We start from the raw sequence: 20,390 nt of genomic DNA, 5'->3' as shown, positions 1-20,390 counted from the left end.
GTCAACCATAAACATTGTTAAACATATACATAAGTCGGGGTGTATTAATATATATATATCTATGCCAAAGTTTACGGTTATACATGTTCAATATACCTTTCAATACACCCACCTCACCGAATTAACATAACCCATACCTTGGTTTATTCTACCTATGACAATCTGCTCGAGATATTTACAATGGTTAATGGTGTGGACTTGATATCCCGCCATAGAGCCTGTTGACAACTCATCCTACCATAAACGCGGCAGTACGTCTGGGGCAGGTGGCATGACCTGGTTTCACCAGCCACGTGATGCTTTGGGATTGCGGACTTCGGTTTTATCACCACAGGCTCCCGCCTTACTTCGACGGTCCAGATTAAGTTTGGTGATCGGAGGGTTGTCAATTGTCAAGGGTTTTACTAAGACTTTTTTAAGTGAAATTCAGTTTATCATTTTCTTCATTTGGTGCCGCGGTCTTTGCGGATCTGGTTCGATGTTCCTTCCACAGTTCGACACCAGCTCCCTTGTGCCTCCAGACTGTAACCCTCCAGGGTTTGTCTTCCCGTTCAGCATCGAGTCCTCGCAGGTAATTTTCATTGACAATCCTTGGGTTAAGTTTTAGGTTTTGTTAACCTGGAGTAACGCATACAGTTCTCATAGTTTCATTGTCGGGTTTGTAGCTGCAACCTACTACGCTGCAGATCCATCTATGGCTTTCTCTCCAGCGGCGCATCTCACCGGCTTAACACAGGTATGCTATGACCTTTCGTACCCTGCCCTGGTTTATAGTGATTAGAGGTTTCAGACAAGAGCTGTTACATATGATTGGGTATGAATCTTTATTGTTTCAGCACGGATTCCTTGCTCCCATTGTCGGTTAATCCCGGTGGGAAACCCCTACAGCTGCCTTCGCTGCATACGATGGAGAATCCTCTCTTGCGAGAGTTATGCTTGGAGACCGTCTCCGGTTCTGTTATGTATGTTCAATCTTGTGCTATTAATTACCAGGCCATCCTGTAACAACTTGATATTGATTGTATGGTCCAAATACTCGTTGGGTTTTCAGATCAGAACCCGTCTTAGTTTTATGGGGCTTGATCCCCTTTTTGAATGTAATGATATATATATATATATATATTTGAATTCGAAAGTGTTCTGTTGAAGCTAGCAGTAATTGCCACAGTAGATAGACATTAAGCTCTCGGGCATTCCTGTGTTTTAATGGAATTTTCATTGTTGTTTGCCGCTTTTGCAAATAGATATGTGGTTATATTTCGCTATGGCTTGCTAGCTCACCCGCGGCCTCCGCCTCGGGGGTACGGGGTTATGTTAACAGTTTCAGTTCATGCTTCTGTAACTTCTAAAGTTGTATATTATTATTCCTCATAATATGTTTGGCGGCTATTCCGCGTCTGAGCGCTCATGCATAACTTTTTACAGTTCATCTGTTTGATATGAGGGTTTGTATTTTATATGTGCATGCATGGTTTTCACAGTTCATGTGCTAAATTCAAGGGTTGGTAGTTTTATTTGCATGCATCGCCTCTCGGCCATACTAGGAATAATGAATATGAGGGTCTGTCATTTTATTCGCATGCATCGCCTCTCGGCCATACTAGGAATAATGAATACAAGGGTCTGTCATTTTATTCGCATGCATCGCCTCTCGGCCATACTAGGAATAATGAATACGAGCGTCTGTCATTTTATTCGCATGCATCGCCTCTCGGCCATACTAGGAATAATGCCCATCCTCGTGCTTGCACAGGTTCTCTGCTGTGATTAAATCATCTCTTACAGTTATTTACTTCCGCTCTCGGGTTGGCTAAAATGTTTTCATTTTTCTGGCTACATGCAATGTAACGTAGTTTAATACCACTGTCTCGCCTGTACAACATCACACAGTGCTTTCACTTGTTTGTATCCATCGGTGCATGGTTACGACCTTGTCACAGATTCCTTGTTTTATAAGTACGCCCGTTTAATAACACTCTCTACACAGAGTCATTAAGTAGTTTTGCACAGGTTAATGTCTGTTTGAGTTATTGACTACTCCATTAACTAACAGTTTTCTACCTCAAGGTCACATGGTAAAATCTTTTAACAATATCTAGGAAAAACAACAGTCCTTTCCCATTCAAATTACTGTAACTTGAATGCATGTTCATTTTCCTATCAGGGACTTACCAGTTTGGAACCGTACCTGATTTCCTCTGTCAGGAATGGTTTTATTCAAACAAAGGTCACCTGCTTAATTTCTGCTCTCCTCCCAGCCAATGAGATCCATCCTTCGGACGGTGTTCTCCCCCCGAGCAATCCTGCAGGCCTCCAGCCCTCAACAGGAACAGTGCACTCCTAGTGCCAGGTTATCTGGTCCTCACCAGACTTAACCTCCTTGCCCCCCCTTGGAGCAAGATTTGTTTTCTTTTCTTTTTCCTCTCTGTCTGTCCTCACAGCACAGAATCCCCAAGTTAGGGTTTTTTTCCCCTTTTGAAGGGTAGTTCCATCAGTTATCACACTGATCCTTTTCTTTAAGATTCACCTCTTAGAGGCTGCCAGCAATTCTAAGAAAATATTTAAATTAAATTATTTAATCAGAATTAGTTTGCCACAGTTTTGTTTAAAACATAATAACAACTGTATTCGTCTTTTACCACAGTAACTTTCAAATTTACATAAATCTGGGGTCATTACATCTCCCCCTCCTGAGATTGGACATCGTCCCGATGTCTATCACCTGTAAACAGGTTTGGATAAGCCTCTCTAAGGAGTTCCTCATCTTCCCAAGTGGCCTCCTCTGGTCCATAGTGCTGCCACTGCACTTTAGCTTGGGAAATAACTCGTTTCCGCAGCTGCACTTCTCTCCGGTCGAGAATGGTCAGTGGTTCGACCAGAACCTCGCCTTCCGGCTCGACCTGCAAATAGAATGGATTTAGTTATTTTTCAGTTTATAAACAATGCTTATCCATAATAACCAGATTACTTCTTACCCGCACATTCTGCCATTGAATCACATGTTTAGGATCGTAAACGTATTGCTTTAATACGGATACGTGAAACACATTGTGAATCTTAATATGGCTTGGTAGGGCAAGTTGATAGGCGACCGGTCCTACTTTGGCCAAGATCTAGAAAGGCCCAAAGTAACGAGGTGCTAGCTTGGCACATCCCCTCCACTGCAAGGTACTCCTTCTTGGTTGGATCCTCACAAATACATGATCCCCAACCTGGAATTCCTTAAATCTTCTTTTTCGATCAGCGAAACTTTTCTGCCTGTCTTGAGCGGCTTTCAAGTTAGCACGCACCATTTTCACTGTATTCTCCATTTCCTGTAACATATCAGGACCAATTCGCAACCTGTCTTCCGGTCCACCCCAGCTTGCGGGTGTGCAGCACTTCCGCCCATAATAACCTCAAAAGGACTCATCTGAGTTGAGGAATGGTACCCATTGTTGTATGCAAATTCGACTAAGTGGAGATAGTCCTCCCATTGAGTTGGCTTCATCAAAACACATGCTCTCAGCATGTCTTCCACAACTTGATTTACTCGTTCTGTTTGGCCATCAGTTTGGGGATGATAACCTGTACTAAAATTCAGCTGTGTTCCCAGTCCCGCAAACAGTGTCCTCCAAAAGGTTGATGTAAACTTGACGTCCCGATCAGAGATAATCACTTTCGGCAGCCCATGTAATTTGAACACATGCTGCATGAAAATATGGGCAATTTGTACAGCCTTATATGTCGATTGCATAGGTATGAAGTGTGCTGCCTTACTCAACTTATCCACCACCACCATAATGGAATCATTATTCTTCTTGGTCTTGGGCAGTCCCGTTATAAAATCCATGGATATAGTCTCCCACTTCCATTCTGGAATGGGTAGAGGTTGTAACAGTCCTGCTGGGTGCATGTGTTCCGCCTTAATTTGCTGACATTCTAGACAGCGTGCTAGATACTCAGTTATCTCTTGCTTCATTTTTGGCCAGTAGTATTCTTTGCGGAGTGTGGTAACCATTTTCTGGTAGCCCGGGTGTCCCGCATAATGGCTGGTATGAAACTCATCTAAAATCAGCTTCTTAATGCTGTCTTCATTGGGCACATACAGCTTATTATTAAAGCACAACATATCAGCATCACCTAGTTTGTACCCTTGTAGTAATTCCTTATTAGATTGCTGCTGTAATTTCTGTTTGATGTGCTGATAAATAGCATCTTGTTCAGCCGCTATTTTTATCTTTTCCAATAAGGTACTTTGCCACTCACTAACTGAAATCCTGCACACACATTGCACCTTCCGACTTAATGCATCCGCTACTCGGTTCTCCTTACCCTTTAGATGCTTAATTTCAAAGTCGAACCCACTTAAGAAGTCAGCCCAGCGAGCTTGTCTTGTATTTAAGGTGGGTTGACTGAAGTAGTTCGTTAAACTGTGGTGGTCTGTTAATAACAGAAATTTTCTGCCCACAAGGTAATGTCGCCACATTTTCAGGGCATGAATGACAGCAGCCAGCTCCATGTCGTAAGCAGAGTATTTCTGCTCATGCTCTTTCAACTTTCTAGATTCATAAGCAATGACTCTTCCTTCCTGCATCAGCACTCCTCCCACACCTTCCTTGCTTGCGTCCGTGCAGACTACATAATCCTTGTTAGGATCAACGATACTTAATATAGGTGCAGTAGTAAGTAAGTGCTTGAGCTACTCAAAGCTCTTTTGGCACGCTGAGGTCCACTTAAATGTTTTTCCTTTCTTTTGCAAAGAGGTGATTGGGTATGCTACTCTCGAAAAGCCTTCGACAAATCTTCTATAATACCCTGCTAACCCCATAAAGGACCTAATGTCTGCCACGTCCTTTGGAATAGGCCACTCCATTATAGTTCTAATCTTCTCAGGATCCACAACGATGCCCTCTTTAGTGATCACGTGGCCCAAATATTGTATCTCCTCCTTGTAAAAATCGCATTTGCTGAACTTTGCATATAATTGATGTTCCCGCAAAGTTTGCAACACCAATTTAAGGTGTTCCTCATGCTCCTTCCTTGATTTGCTGTAAATCAGAATGTCATCTATGAATATCAGCACAAATTTGTCTAAAAACCGCTGAAACACCTTGTTCATCAAACACATGAAAGTGGCAGGTGCATTTGTCAGCCCAAAAGGTAGCACCACGAACTCATAGTGCCCATACCGCGTTCTGAAGGCGGTCTTAGCGATATCCTCCTCTTTTATTCTGATCTGATGGTAACCAGATCGCAGATCAATTTTTGAAAATACCGTTGCCCCCTTCACCTGATCAAAGAGCTCGTCGATTCTAGGCAAAGGATATTTGTTTTTGATTGTAAGCTTATTTAGCTGGCGATAATCAATGCACATCCGTAAAGTTCCATCTTTCTTTTTGACGAACAGCACTGGGGCTCCCCAAGGCGACACGCTGGGACGGATGTAATTTTTATCTAACAGTTCTTGTAGCTGCATCTTTAATTCTGTCAGTTCTGGCACACTCATACGATAGGGTGCCCGTGATACAGGTGCTGCCCCTGGAATTAGCTCAATAGTGAAATCCACATCCCGTTTTGGTGGTAATCCCGGCACTTCCTCGGGAAAAACATCTGCAAACTCCTGCACTATCGGCATGTTACCCAGCATGGCAGTTGTGTCTTTCTGATTTGCGTATCCCACTTGGATAGCGTAGATTTGACATTTCTTCTTGATGCACTTAGCTAACTGGGTAGCTGTAATAGGTCGAATCTGCACAGGGTGTCTAATTCCTTGCAATTCCTGCTGGTCTCCCAGGTCATCCTTATAATATATGGTCTTGGTCTTGCAGTTAACCAAGGACCAGTGTTTCTCCAGCCAGTCCATCCCAATCAAAATATCATAGGAGCCCAACGGTAATACATTCAAATCTGCCACTATTGGCTGCCCTGCTAAGGTTAAGGCACAATTATTCACCTTGGCCAAGACTCGTCTCTTGGCTCCTGTAGCTAGTTGGACCAGCCACGGATTTTTGAATTTTTCAGCCTGCAGTTTACACTGTTCTACTATATTCGGACTAATATAACTTAAGGTAGCCCCTGGGTCTATAAGAACAGCTAAGGACAGGTTTGAGATTTTACCTTCGAATTCAATCATAGATGGCTGGTACTCCGCTTGACGGTCCTCCAGCGCCGCATTGATTCTGGGCACACTACGGGCCACGTCCCCAACCGTTGAAGCCTCATGTATCTGAGATATCTGGTCTGTTCCTTTCCTCTGCGGGCAGTTTTTAACATAGTGGGGTCCTCCACAACCCCAGCATTGCACTGGTGGTCTGGTCATCCCTTCATCAGCTGATCTAACAGACTGCTCATTTGCCTTAGATTCGCTCATTGGTCTGGACCGGGGCGCATTCCTTGCAGCAGGTCTGCTACTCAGTCCTTTACCGGCACTCTTATTCCCACTGCTGCGACTTCCTTTGCTGCTTCCAACCACCCGACCACTTCTTTTCTCATTCCATCTCTTGATGGAAGTGTCCCCCTTCTGTTTACTCTGCTGGTAACAGATTCTCGCCTTACGGATGGCTTCATCCATGGTTCTAGGATTATCGAATTCAATCCTTTCCCTTATGTATGAAGGTAGGCTGCTCACAAACCTCTGAACCTTGGCTTTTTCTTCCTTGATGTAAGGTACATAACGTAGCAGCGAGGTAAAACGATTAATGAACTCGTCCATGGTCTGCTGTCCCAGTCTTAAGTCGTGAAATTCTCTTGCCTTCTCATCATAGAAGCGTTCTGTCAGGTACCTCTCCTTGAAATACTTCTGGAATTTCTCCCATGTAATAGTTCGTTCGCTGACCCCTTTGACTATCTTGATTTCTTCCCACCACAAGGTTGCCTTGCCTTGTAATTGGAAGATTGCCAATCTTGCTTTCAGGTTGTGGTCGTACTCATACAACTGAAAATACTTGTTCATATTGATCAACCAGGCTTCAGCAGCTTCCTCTTGCTCACCATCAAAATGTGGAGGTTTAATCTTTCGGAATTCTCCCTGCAATTCCACTTTCTGACGTTTTGATGTTTGCTGTTGAGGTGCATTATCAGAGTGATCCTCCTTGTCTTGGAAGTTTTCAGGTTCCATTTGATGATCTTGTTCTTCTGTTACCCTTTGCTGTTCTGCACTGGGGTTGGACAGGGGTGGGTTTTGCCTGTTTGACAGGCTTTTCAGAATCTTTTCCTGTTCAACTGTTAGACGTGCGTTGTCCTCTCGCAGCCGTGCCATTTCATTCTTCAATTCCCGGACGGCTTCCAGGATTGCAAGATTAGTACTCCGTGACTCTGCATCCAATTGCACCCACAGTTCTGCATTTTCTTGAGGGTTACTGCCGGGTTCTTGCATTTTGTCTCCTTTCTGGTTTTAACTGTTGATTTGTTGCAATTCTGTATATCAGTGCAAATAAACAGAACACAGTTAAGTACATTGTTAGCTTGCATGAGTTGCTTGGTGTACCCTTCTGCATACTGGTATGTTCTACTTGAGGCCACAGCGTTGAAACTGGGCTCTGATACCACTTGTCACGTCCCTAGCCATATATCCAATTTTTTTTTTTAGTTATACATACCAACTTGCCTAAACATAATGCTCATATGATTTTTTTTCCAATCATTATGACCATAACCATATCAATCTATATGATTAAAGTGCACTTTACCTTCAATTTTCCTATTATTAAAAACGTTTGCATAAAGCATAAGCAATTGTCAACCATAAACATTGTTAAACATATACATAAGTCGGGGTGTATTAATATATATATATATCTATGCCAAAGTTTACGGTTATACATGTTCAATATACCTTTCAATACACCCACCTCACCGAATTAACATAACCCATACCTTGGTTTATTCTACCTATGACAATCTGCTCGAGATATTTACAATGGTTAATGGTGTGGACTTGATATCCCGCCACAGAGCCTGTTGACAACTCATCCTACCATAAACGCGGCAGTACGTCCGGGGCAGGTGGCATGACCTGGTTTCACCAGCCACGTGATGCTTTGGGATTGCGGACTTCGGTTTTATCACCACAGGCTCCCGCCTTACTTCGACGGTCCAGATTAAGTTTGGTGATCGGAGGGTTGTCAATTGTCAAGGGTTTTACTAAGACTTTTTTAAGTGAAATTCAGTTTATCATTTTCTTCATTTGGTGCCGCGGTCTTTGCGGATCTGGTTCGATGTTCCTTCCACAGTTCGACACCAGCTCCCTTGTGCCTCCAGACTGTAACCCTCCAGGGTTTGTCTTCCCGTTCAGCATCGAGTCCTCACAGGTAATTTTCATAGACAATCCTTGGGTTAAGTTTTAGGTTTTGTTAACCTGGAGTAACGCTTACAGTTCTTATAGTTTCATTGTCGGGTTTGTAGCTGCAACCTACTACGTTGCAGATCCATCTATGGCTTTCTCTCCAGCAGCGCATCTCACCGGCTTAACACAGGTATGCTATGACCTTTCGTACCCTGCCCTGGTTTATAGTGATTAGAGGTTTCAGACAAGAGCTGTTACATATGATTGGGTATGAATCTTTATTGTTTCAGCACAGATTCCTTGCTCCCATTGTCGGTTAATCCCGGTGGGAAACCCCTACAGCTGCGTTCGCTGCATACGATGGAGAATCCTCTCTTGCGAGAGTTATGCTTGTAGACCGTCTTCGGTTCTGTTATGTATGTTCAATCTTGTGCTATTAATTACCAGGCCATCCTGTAACAACTTGATATTGATTGTATGGTCCAAATACTCGTTGGGTTTTCAGATCAGAACCCGTCTTAGTTTTATGGGGCTTGATCCCCTTTTTGAATGTAATGATATATATATATATTTGAATTCGAAAGTGTTCTGTTGAAGCTAGCAGTATTTGCCACAGTAGATAGACATTAAGCTCTCGGGCATTCCTGTGTTTTAATGGAATTTTCATTGTTGTTTGCCGCTTTTGCAAATAGATATGTGGTTATATTTCGCTATGGCTTTGCTAGCTCACCCGCGGCCTCCGCCTCGGGGGTACGGGGTTATGTTAACAGTTTCAGTTCATGCTTATGTAACTTCTAAAGTTGTATATTATTATTCCTCATAATATGTTTGGCGGCTATTCCGCGTCTGAGCGCTCATGCATAACTTTTTACAGTTCATCTGTTTGATATGAGGGTTTGTATTTTATATGTGCATGCATGGTTTTCACAGTTCATGTGCTAAATTCAAGGGTTGGTAGTTTTATTTGCATGCATCGCCTCTCGGCCATACTAGGAATAATGAATACGAGGGTCTGTCATTTTATTCGCATGCATCGCCTCTCGGCCATACTAGGAATAATGAATACGAGGGTCTGTCATTTTATTCGCATGCATCGCCTCTCGGCCATACTAGGAATAATGAATACGAGGGTCTGTCATTTTATTCGCATGCATCGCCTCTCGGCCATACTAGGAATAATGCCCATCATCGTGCTTGCACAGGTTCTCTGCTGTGATTAAATCATCTCTTACAGTTATTTACTTCCGCTCTCGGGTTGGCTAAAATGTTTTCATTTTTCTGGCTACATGCAATGTAACGTAGTTTAATACCACTGTCTCGCCTGTACAACATCACACAGTGCTTTCACTTGTTTGTATCCATCGGTGCATGGTTACGACCTTGTCACAGATTCCTTGTTTTATAAGTACGCCCGTTTAATAACACTCTCTACACAAAGTCATTAAGTAGTTTTGCACAGGTTAATGTCTGTTTGAGTTATTGACTACTCCATTAACTAACAGTTTTCTACCTCAAGGTCACATGGTAAAATCTTTTAACAATATCTAGGAAAAACAACAGTCCTTTCCCATTCAAATTACTGTAACTTGAATGCATGTTCATTTTCCTATCAGGGACTTACCAGTTTGGAACCGTACCTGATTTCCTCTGTCAGGAATGGTTTTATTCAAACAAAGGTCACCTGCTTAATTTCTGCTCTCCTCCCAGCCAATGAGATCCATCCTTCGGACGGTGTTCTCCCCCCGAGCAATCCTGCAGGCCTCCAGCCCTCAACAGGAACAGTGCACTCCTGGTGCCAGGTTATCTGGTCCTCACCAGACTTAACCTCCTTGCCCCCCCTTGGAGCAAGATTTGTTTTCTTTTCTTTTTCCTCTGTCTGTCCTCACAGCACAGAATCCCCAAGTTAGGGTTTTTTCCCCTTTTGAAGGGTAGTTCCATCAGTTATCACACTGATCCTTTTCTTTAAGATTCACCTCTTAGAGGCTGCCAGCAATTCTAAGAAAATATTTAGATTAAATTATTTAAATTATTTAATCAGAATTAGTTGACCATGTGTAATTTTTCATTGTTTAAACTGTATTTTTGAATAATTTATTCTTATTTATATTTTATATTAAAAGTTAAATTAATTACACATTATTCATTTCTCTCTTATTAAGAAGTAAGTAAATTATTTTACCTTTAATAACTTTTTCTACTTTTTCCTTTTGGGCATTGAAATATTTTGGTAAGGTTAACATTTACACATACATACCCCGGATGTGAGTGACTCGCCAGCAGATTAACGTGATGGGATAGGGGTGGAGCGATCTTGAATGCCACCTGCCTGCCATGTACAGCGAAGATTATAGCCGGACGATAGATGATCCTTGGCATTTGGATATCGCATCGTTTAACGGCTTCAATGCAGGAAAATTTGATACTACCAACCTGTCCTTCGATATCATTTTCACCTCCGTACGCTCTGATCTACTCTCGACCTCGACTCTCTTGAATGCCATAGTAATGGCGGGTGCAATTCGAGGTAGGAATGAGGATAATAAATATAGCCTCCGCCATGGGATCGCTTTGGAGCCTCTTATGTCTTGTTGGTCGGGGTATGGCCTGGTGGATGCTGGATCTGGTACACCTGCGATGCTGCCTTTGCCAGTTCCCTGGATTTTCTCTAAGGCATCGGGCTCTCGTCTGGTTGAACATTTGATTTGCCAGTGTTCTGCTACTATAATTGTTTGGTCTTGTTCCCACAGTGCCAGTGTCACTTTCGTAATGCCCCGTCGACGCCATAGGATGAGATGTTGCAGAGGCACTCCACGGCGGGCACCCTCTAGCCCGACCTCCAGTTCTCCCTCCCTCTCCAGTGATTTCACTTTTGGCCATTACCCTCACAATCGCAGTGGGAGAGGGCATCTTAATCTGCCCAGCCATTACCTTTAGCCCTGTCCTCCAGACTCCTTGTCCTCGCCCTCTTTCAGCTCTACAATTTTCACTTTCAATTGCTCCCGGAATCATCCCAGGATTACTGCTCATGTTTTGATGTTCTTTCTCGAGGAAGCCCAGGAGGTGGGAGAGTCCAGCTCTCAGCAGGAGGGTCCTGGTTTGGTCTCTATGCAGGCTACGGAGGTTCCAGCGAGCAATGCTATTGACATGGTGATGGAGCCGACGGCCTAGGGTCGGTCTGAGAATGATGTTGCTCATGCTCGGGATCCGCTTGACTTCGGCTGGTGCAGAATCGTGGAAGAGCTTCCTGATGCTTAGTTCTTTCTCTGCTGCTTTTTTTTAGGTCATGTGGCCCATTATAGAGGGCAAAATTTTGTCACTGCTAATAATTTTTGTTAATGCTGATAAGCTAGGGTTCAAATGCAAGTTTTTTGGAAAATTTGTAAGCTCTGTAATGTCCAGAAGGTCATCTCTGGTTCCCCTGTGTGGGATTGGATTACAAGGTCTCGTCCAAATTCTCTGTCTTGGGCAATATTTTCTGTTTCTATGTGCCACTCCTTCTGGGCAGTTGCTTTAGACTTCGGTCATGATGTAATTGTACCCCTTTAATGTGAATAGATTAGCTTTATTTAGAAAAAAAAACATTTACACATACATATACATAAACATATATATTAGGTAATACAAATATTCAAACATTTTATTTTATTTGTATATTGAAATATTTATAGGATAAATAGATTTTTTTTTTTAATTATTTTATCAAGTCATAAAAATTGTATTATTTAACATAGATATCAAAATGTTTTTTTTATAACCCCATGAGTGAAAGAGAAATATTTTTAGCACATCTTTTTCATACTGAATTGTAACATTAATAATGAGCCAAGTAAGAATAATGAGAATGATGTTTCATAATGTTTTTAAGTAAAACTAACCAAATAGGTATAATCATTTATGCTTTTATGATAGCCGATATTTTTCTATTTAAAAATATTTTTTCAGGGATATGTGTCAAGCTCAAGTTGAGCATGAATGAAACTACACATTTCCCTCGGCTCAATCAACATCAAGGATCTAATTTCATTGATTGGGCCTCTAAATCTAATTTTTGCATGAAAACTTAAAGGCAATGTTGTTTGCTACATATTAAAATGGTTTTTTGTTATTAATATATCCAATATATTTTTAAGTATATTCTTGATATACCAAGGGTTCTGAGGAATCAAATCTATTTTCACTGTAAAACAGGCTTATCAAAATTGATTTTTTGTTATTAATATATTTAGTATATTATTAAGTATACTCTTGATATACGGAATCAAAACTCTCTTCACTCTAAAAAGGGTTTTCATATAAAGAGATTTGATTGCTCTAGGCCCTTAGTAGATCTAGAATTCATTGGCCCTCTAGGGACTTATTAGATGTGGAATTCATTGGCAAGAATTCAACTTGGCTAGGGAGGATTCCATTCCATCCTCCTAACCGCCACATGAGATAAGCCCAATTTATGATGCAATTAATTATAATTGTAATTATAAATTATTATTATTATTATTTTCTTTTAGTGTTAGTTTTATGTAATTTGAGTGAGTCAAAATTTTTTATTGATAAAAATAATTATTCATATTTTATTTTATATTTATTTTTATTTTTGATAGAGTGAAAATGTTAAAACATTACAATATCTCTATGATACTAGGCTAGAGACTCCTCAACACAAAAAGTAAATTAAAATATGTGTGTGTGTGTGTGTTTTTAAACGTATACATGTTTAACTCATATATTAATTTTTTTATATTTAATAAAATAATAATAATTTAAAATAATTTCTTTTTTTAAGTTGTCTACTTCCTTAGAAGAGGAGTAGAGTCCTCTAAGTTGTCAAAATAACCTAGGGATTGTACTGAAGATGGGCCACATCATCACCTAACATTATTGTATTTTTTCCCATAGAGTTTTGAACTAGTGACCTTCAAGTCATGGAGTGACCTAACAATCCACCCCATTAACATATATTTTATGCCCATTAGTCCTAATTTAAAATAAGGGGTTTTCATTTAAAGAGATTGCATTCCTCTAGGGACTTAGTAGTTCTAGAATTCATTAACTAGGGAGGATTCCATTCCATCCTCCCAACAACGTGACATGACCTCGATATATGATGAAATTAATTAAAAAAAATTTGTTTATCCAATTTTCAAGTTTACATATCCATTATTCACCCCTCTATGGGGAAGGTAGCATAAGATTTGAACCCAGTATCTCTGGTTCAGTGAGACTTCATTTCAAGGCCATTGCCACTTGAGATACCCAAGTGGACTTATTGAAAATTATAATTATTCATATTTTATTTTATATTTATTTTTATTTTTGACAAAGGCAAAAAGTTAAGTACGATATTAGAACATATCTACCATACTAGGCTAGAGATCCCTCAACACAAAAATTAAATTAAAATAAAATATATAAAAATATTTTCACACTGGAGAGAGTTATGGTATTTTGGGTATGTTGTATTTATAATTCATGATATTGGTCCATAATATTTTAACAAAAGCTACGGACAAGTTAAATTGGGGATGAATAACCATGATTGAGAATTTTCTGACATGTGTTTTTAAATGCATAGGTTTTAAACTCATATATTAATTATTTTTATATTTAATCAAATAATAATAATTTAAAGTCATTTTTTTCAAGTTGTATGTCTCCTCCAAAGAGGATTACAAGCCTAACCATTGGATTGAGAAATCAAGACCTACGGCCATCTAAGCTGTCAAAATCACCTAAGGATTGCACTCAAGATGGGCCACACCATCCCCTAACATGATTGGACTTTTCCCATAAGTGCTGGCCTTCACATCATGGAGTGAGTTACCAATACACCCCATCAACATATATTCTACTAACAGTAGTCTTAATTTAAAAGAAAGTTATAATTTAGAGATTCTTATTTTTTATTTTTTTAATCTTGACAATGAGAGATGTACCACAAGGTAAATGATTTGATACTTCTCAACATTTAATATCAATTTAATTTATATGTCTATAGTAGTATATATATAGTTACCAAAACGTACGTCATGATCTCAAATATTTCCTACCTGAGATGAAATTGAAGCACAGAATAGAATTAACTCTTCAAATGTTTTAAAGTGGTAATATATTTATTCTTAATTATGATAGACCAATGAAGTTTAAAAGAAATCATAAATACATTGATCCATAAGTAATTGAATTAATAAATTAAATACATTGATCTAAGATCATCATTAATATTAATACATATATCATTCATACTCATCATTCATCATTCTTGAACCTACATTTATTTAAAAATTAAATTCATCATTAGTCATTGTATAAGGTAAATTGAAAGAAAAATAAACTATAGTAGATAGTGAAGTCCAAATACTGGAATAGTAAATTAATATAACTCAAAGTCTCAAACACAAAAATATTAAAAAATCATGAGTCAAAGAGTCAACCTTAGATCATCAATGTCTAGATTCAAGACTCATAAGCTAAAAATGAAAATAGAAAAATGACAATGAGCATGGATCTACTAAGATCCAAGAGTGATCAAATATTGTTATATTGAAGCATTTTTTTAGAATGCAAAAAATGAAAATTGATTTAGTGAAGTGTTTTAATCCCTTTAAGTGATTGATAAATTGCTGATTTAGATTGAATTATGGTGGTTTTTTGTCTCTCTCTCTTTATATATTTACCGTGTTTAATTTTTCATTATTTAAATTATATTTTTTTAATAATTTATTCTTATTAATATTTTATATTAAAATTTAAGTTAATTACAGTCATTTCTCTCTTATTAATAAGTATCTAAATTACTTTACCTTTAAATACTTTTTCTACTTTTTCCTTTTGGGCATTGAAATAATTTAATAAGGAAAACATTTACACACACATATACATAAATATATATATTAGGTGATATAGATATTCAAACTATTCATTTAAGTTGTTTATTGAAATATTTACAGCAGAAATATAAGTTTTTTTATTTTTTAATTATTTTATCGAGTCATATAAAATTGTATAATTTAACATAGATATGGAAATATTTTATTTATAACTCCAAAAGTGAAAGTGAAATATTTTTAGCACATATTTTTCATACTGGATTGTAACATTAATAATGAACCAAGTAAGCACAATGAGAATGATGTTTCATAATGTTTTTAACTAGAACTAACCAAATATTTATAATCATTTATGATTTTATTATAGCCGACATTTCTTTTATTTAAAATATTTTTTCAGGGATATGTGTCAAGTCCAAGATGAGCTTGAATGAAATTACACATTTCCCTCTCGGCTAAATCAACATTAAGGAGCTAATTTCATTGATTGGGCCTCTACATCTAATTGTTGCATGAAATATGAAAAGCAATATTAGTGGTATATTAACTTTTTTTCACACTAAAAAGGGTCTTATTAATTTTTTTTTGTTATTAATATATTTAATAATTTTTTACGTATATTAAATTTTTTTCACACTAAAAAGGGTCTTATTAAATTTCTTTTTGTTATTAATATATTTAATAATTTTTAAGATATATTAAGTGTGAATTAAATTACACATTTCCCTCTAGGTTGAATCAACATGAAGGAGCTAATTTCATTGATTGGGCCTCTACATCTAATTGTTGCATGAAATCTAAAAAGCAATGTGAGTTGCATATTAAATGTTTTTTATTATTATTAATATATTTAATATATTTTTAAGCATTTCCTCTCGGCTAAATCAACATGAAGGAGCTAATTTCATTGATTGGGACTCTACATCTAATAAATGTTTTTGATTATTATTAATATATTTACTATATTTTTAGGCATTTCCCTCTGAGCTAAATCAACATGAAGGAGCTAATTTCATTGATTGGGACTCTACATCTAATTGTTGCATGAAATCTGAAAAGCAATGTCAGTTGACTCTATGCACTTAGTAGATATAGAATTCATTGGCAAGAATTGAACCTCACTAGGAAGGATTCCATTCCATCCTCCCAACCATCTGAGATAACCCCAATTTATGATGCAATTAATTAATATTCTAATTAAATATAATTATTAAATTTATTTTTTTTGTTATATTTTATTTTATTTTATTTTTAGTGTTAGTTTTATGTAATTTGACTTAGGCAAAATGTTTTATTGATAATTATAATTATTCATCCTTTATTTTCTATTTATTTTTATTTTTATGTTTGTGAGAGTCAAAATTTTAAAGAAGACATTATCATCTCTTCCATACCCTACTAGAGATCCCTCAACACAAAAATTAAATTAAAATGAAATATATAAAACATATTTTGACACTAGGAAGAGTTATGGTATTTAGGGCATGTTGTATTGATAATGCATGATATTGGTCCATAGAATTCTAACAAAAACTACCTACAAGTTAAATTGAGGATGAATAGCCATCATTAAGAATTTTCTTACAGGCGTTTTTAAATGTATACATATTTAACTCATATATTAATTATTTTTATATTTAATCAAATAATAATAATTTATAGTAATTTTTTTTTAAGTTGTCTATGTCCTCTGAAGAGGACTACATGTCTAAGTATTGGCTTGAGAAATCGCTGGCATCTATGTTTCAAAATCACGTATGGATTGCACTCAATATGGGCCACGCCATCACCTAACATGATTGGATTTTTTCCCATAGAGTTTTGAACTCATGACCTTCACATTAAGGAGTGACTTACCAATACACCCCATCAACATATATTCTATTTTCTTAAATCTTGACAATGTGAGATGTACCACAAGGTAAGTGATTTAATACTTCTCAACATTTATGATCGATTTAATTTATATGTGTACAGTAGTTTATATATACACTTACCAAAAAGTATGTTATGATCTCAAATATTTCTTACCTGAGATGAAATTGAAGCACATAATAGAATTAACTCTCCAAATGTTTTAAAGTGGTAATATATTTATTATTAATTATGATAGATCAATGAAGATTAAAATAAAACATAAATACATTGATCCATAATTAATTGAATTGATAAATGAAATACATTGATCCATAATCATCATTAATGCTAATACATGCATCATTCATACTCATCATTCATCATTCTTGAACCTAATCTGATTTAAAAAATAAATTCATCATTCATCATTATATAATGTAAATTGAAAGAAAAATAGACTAGAGTAGATATGAAAGTCCAAAGACTAGAATAGTAAATTAGCATAACTCAAAGTCTATAACACAAAAATATTAAAGAGTGATGAGTCGAAGAATCTACCTTAGATAATCAATATCTAGAATCAAGACTCATAAGTTAAAAATGAAAATGAGCATGGATCTACTGAGATCCATGAGGGATCAAATCTTGTTATATTGAAACCTCGTTTTAGAATGCAAAAACTGAAAATTGATTTACTGGTGAAGAGTTTTAATCCCTTTAAGTGATTGATAAATCTATTATTTAGATGGATTTATAGTGGTTTTTTGTCTCTCTCTTTATATATTGTCTTTATATATTGTCCATGTGAAATTTTTCATTGTTTAAATTATATTTTTGAATAATTTATTCTTATTAATATTTTATATTAGAAGTTAAATTAATTACACATTTCTCATTTCTCTCTTATTAAGAAGTAACTAAATTATTTTGCCTTTAATTACTTTTTCTACTTTTTATTTTTGGGCATTGAAATATTTTATTTATAACTCCAAGAGTGAAAGTGAAATATTTTTAGCACATCTTTTTCATACTCTATAAAGTCCGAGGTGAGTAGGAATGAAATCAAAATCAAGAAGCTAATTTCATTGTTTAGGCCTCTACATATAATTGTTGCATGAAATATGAAAAGCAATGTCGGTTTCATATTAAAATGGTTTTTTATTAATAATTTATTTAATATATTTTTATGTATACTCTTGATATACCAAGGGTTGGGAGGAATGAAATCCCTTTTCACTCTAAAAAAGTCTTATTAAAATTGTTTTTTGGTTATTAATATATTTTATATATTTTTACATATACTCTTCATATACTAAGGGTTCAGAGGAATCAAAACTCTCTTCACTCTAAAAGGGGTTTCATTTAAATAGATTTTATTCCTCTATTCAATTAGTAGATCTCGAATTCATTGGCCCTCTAGGCACTTAGTAGGCCCTGTAGATCTATAATTCATCGACCCTCTAGGCACTTAGTAGATCTAGATTTCATTGGCACTTAGTAGATTTGGATTTCATTTGCAAGACTTGAACCTGGCTAGGGAGGATTCCTTTCCATCCTCCCAACCACATGAGATAACCTCAATTTATGATGCAATTAATTATAATTGTAGTTACATATAATTATTAATTTTATTTTATTTCTTGTGTTAGTTTTATGTAATTTGACTAACTCGACATTTTTTATTGATAATTATAATTGTTCATCTTTTAATTTATTTTTATTTTTGTTTTTGACCAAGTTAAAATGTTAAACACGACATTATAACATCTCTACGATACTAGGCTAGAGAGTCGTCAACACAAAAATTAAATTAAATTAAAATATATAAAAATTATTTTGACACTAGAAAGAGTTGTGGAATTTTTGGCATGTTGTATTGATAACGCATGATATTGGTCCATACTATTCTAACAAAAACTACCTACAAATTAAATTAGGGATGAATAACCATGTTTAATAATTTTGTGTTCTTAAAAGTATACATGTTTAAGTCATTTATTAATTATTTTTATATTTAATCAAATAATAATAATTTAAAGTAATTTTTTTTCAAGTTGTCTATCTCCTTCGAAGATAATGATAGGCCTAACCATTGGGTTTAGAAACCACCACCTAGGGACATCTAAGTTGTCAAAATCACCTACAGATTGCACTCAAGATGAGCCACAACATCCCCTAACATGATTTCATTTTTTCCATAGAGTTTCGAACTGGTGACCTTCACATCATGGAGTGACTTAACAATAACCCCATGAATATATATTCTATGCCCAATAGTCCTAATTTAAAATGAAGTTATAATTTATAAATTTTTTATTTTTTTAATCTTGAGAATGTGAGATGTACCACATGGTAAGTGATTTGATACTTAATTTATTTGAAGCACATAATAGAACTGAATATTCAAATTTTTTAAAGTGGTAATATATTTATTCTTAATTATGTTAGTCTAATGAAGTTTAAAAGAAAGCATAAATACATTGATCCATAACTATTTGAAGTAATAAATGAAATACATTGATGGATAATCATTAATACTAATAAATACATTATTCATATTCATCATTCATAATTCTTGAACCTACATTGATTTAAAAATTAAATTCATCATTCATCATTATATAATGTAAATTGAAATAAAAATAGACAATAGTAGATACTAAATTCCTAAGACTAGACTAGTAAATTAGCATATCTCAAAGTCTTAAACACAGAAATAGCAAAGAGTGACGAGTCAAAAATCGGCCTTAGATCATCCATATCTAGATTCAAGACTCATAAGTTAAGAATGAAAATGAAAATTAAAAAATGACAATGAGCATAGATCTACTAAGATACAAGAGGGATCAAATATTGTTATATTTAAAATCTATTTAGAATGCAAAAATTGAAAATTGATTTACAAGTGAAGAATTTTAATCACTTTAAATGATTGATAAATCTGTGATTTATATGGATCTATAGTGGTTTTTTTGTATCTCTCACTTTATATATTGACCATGTGTTATTTTTCATTGTTTAAATTATAGTTTTGAATAATTTATTCTTATTAACATTTTATATTAAAAGTTAAATTAATTACACATTTCTCTTTTCGCTCTTATTAAGAAGTAATTAAATTATTTTACCATTAATTACTCTTTTGACTTTTTCCTTCTTGGCATTGAAATATTTTACTAAGGTGATGATTTACACACACATATACATAAAAATATATATTAGATAATATAGATATTTAGGTTAGGATATTACAACACATAGGAAATAGTTAAGTATAACTTGATCTACTCTAGAGTTAGGTAAAGTGTGTTTCTTTACTATGTACTTTTGTAAATTACAATGTGACGGTCATGATATGTTCTAGACATGAAGTGATCTGACAGTCCATTCTCTCCTCGGTATTATCGATACTTGATCTGTGGCTTAACACCCTATTAGTCCAT

The 20,390-nt window shown here is 36.0% G+C and overlaps 1 protein-coding gene across 1 annotated transcript; it reads right to left on the bottom strand.

Moving 5' to 3' along the window:
- Positions 1-3,295: 3,295 nt before the first annotated feature.
- Positions 3,296-7,357, bottom strand: LOC149217774 (uncharacterized). Its single transcript, XM_089390347.1, has 5 exons — positions 6,100-7,357; positions 5,258-5,907; positions 4,467-4,627; positions 3,998-4,259; positions 3,296-3,688 (listed from the first exon to the last, which is right to left on the bottom strand). The coding sequence occupies exons 1-5, from the start codon at positions 7,355-7,357 to the stop codon at positions 3,296-3,298; spliced, it is 2,724 nt and encodes a 907-aa protein (XP_089246473.1).
- Between the last annotated feature and the right edge of the window lie 13,033 nt (positions 7,358-20,390).

The sequence above is a fragment of the Pinus tabuliformis genome, chromosome 1_1, assembly GCF_031772625.1.
Source record: "Pinus tabuliformis cultivar Carrire ecotype Pingquan chromosome 1_1, CPIR1, whole genome shotgun sequence".
Lineage (NCBI taxonomy): Eukaryota > Viridiplantae > Streptophyta > Pinopsida > Pinales > Pinaceae > Pinus > Pinus tabuliformis.
Note: the sequence above shows the minus strand (reverse complement) of the source record. Positions and strands in the feature narration are given on the sequence as shown.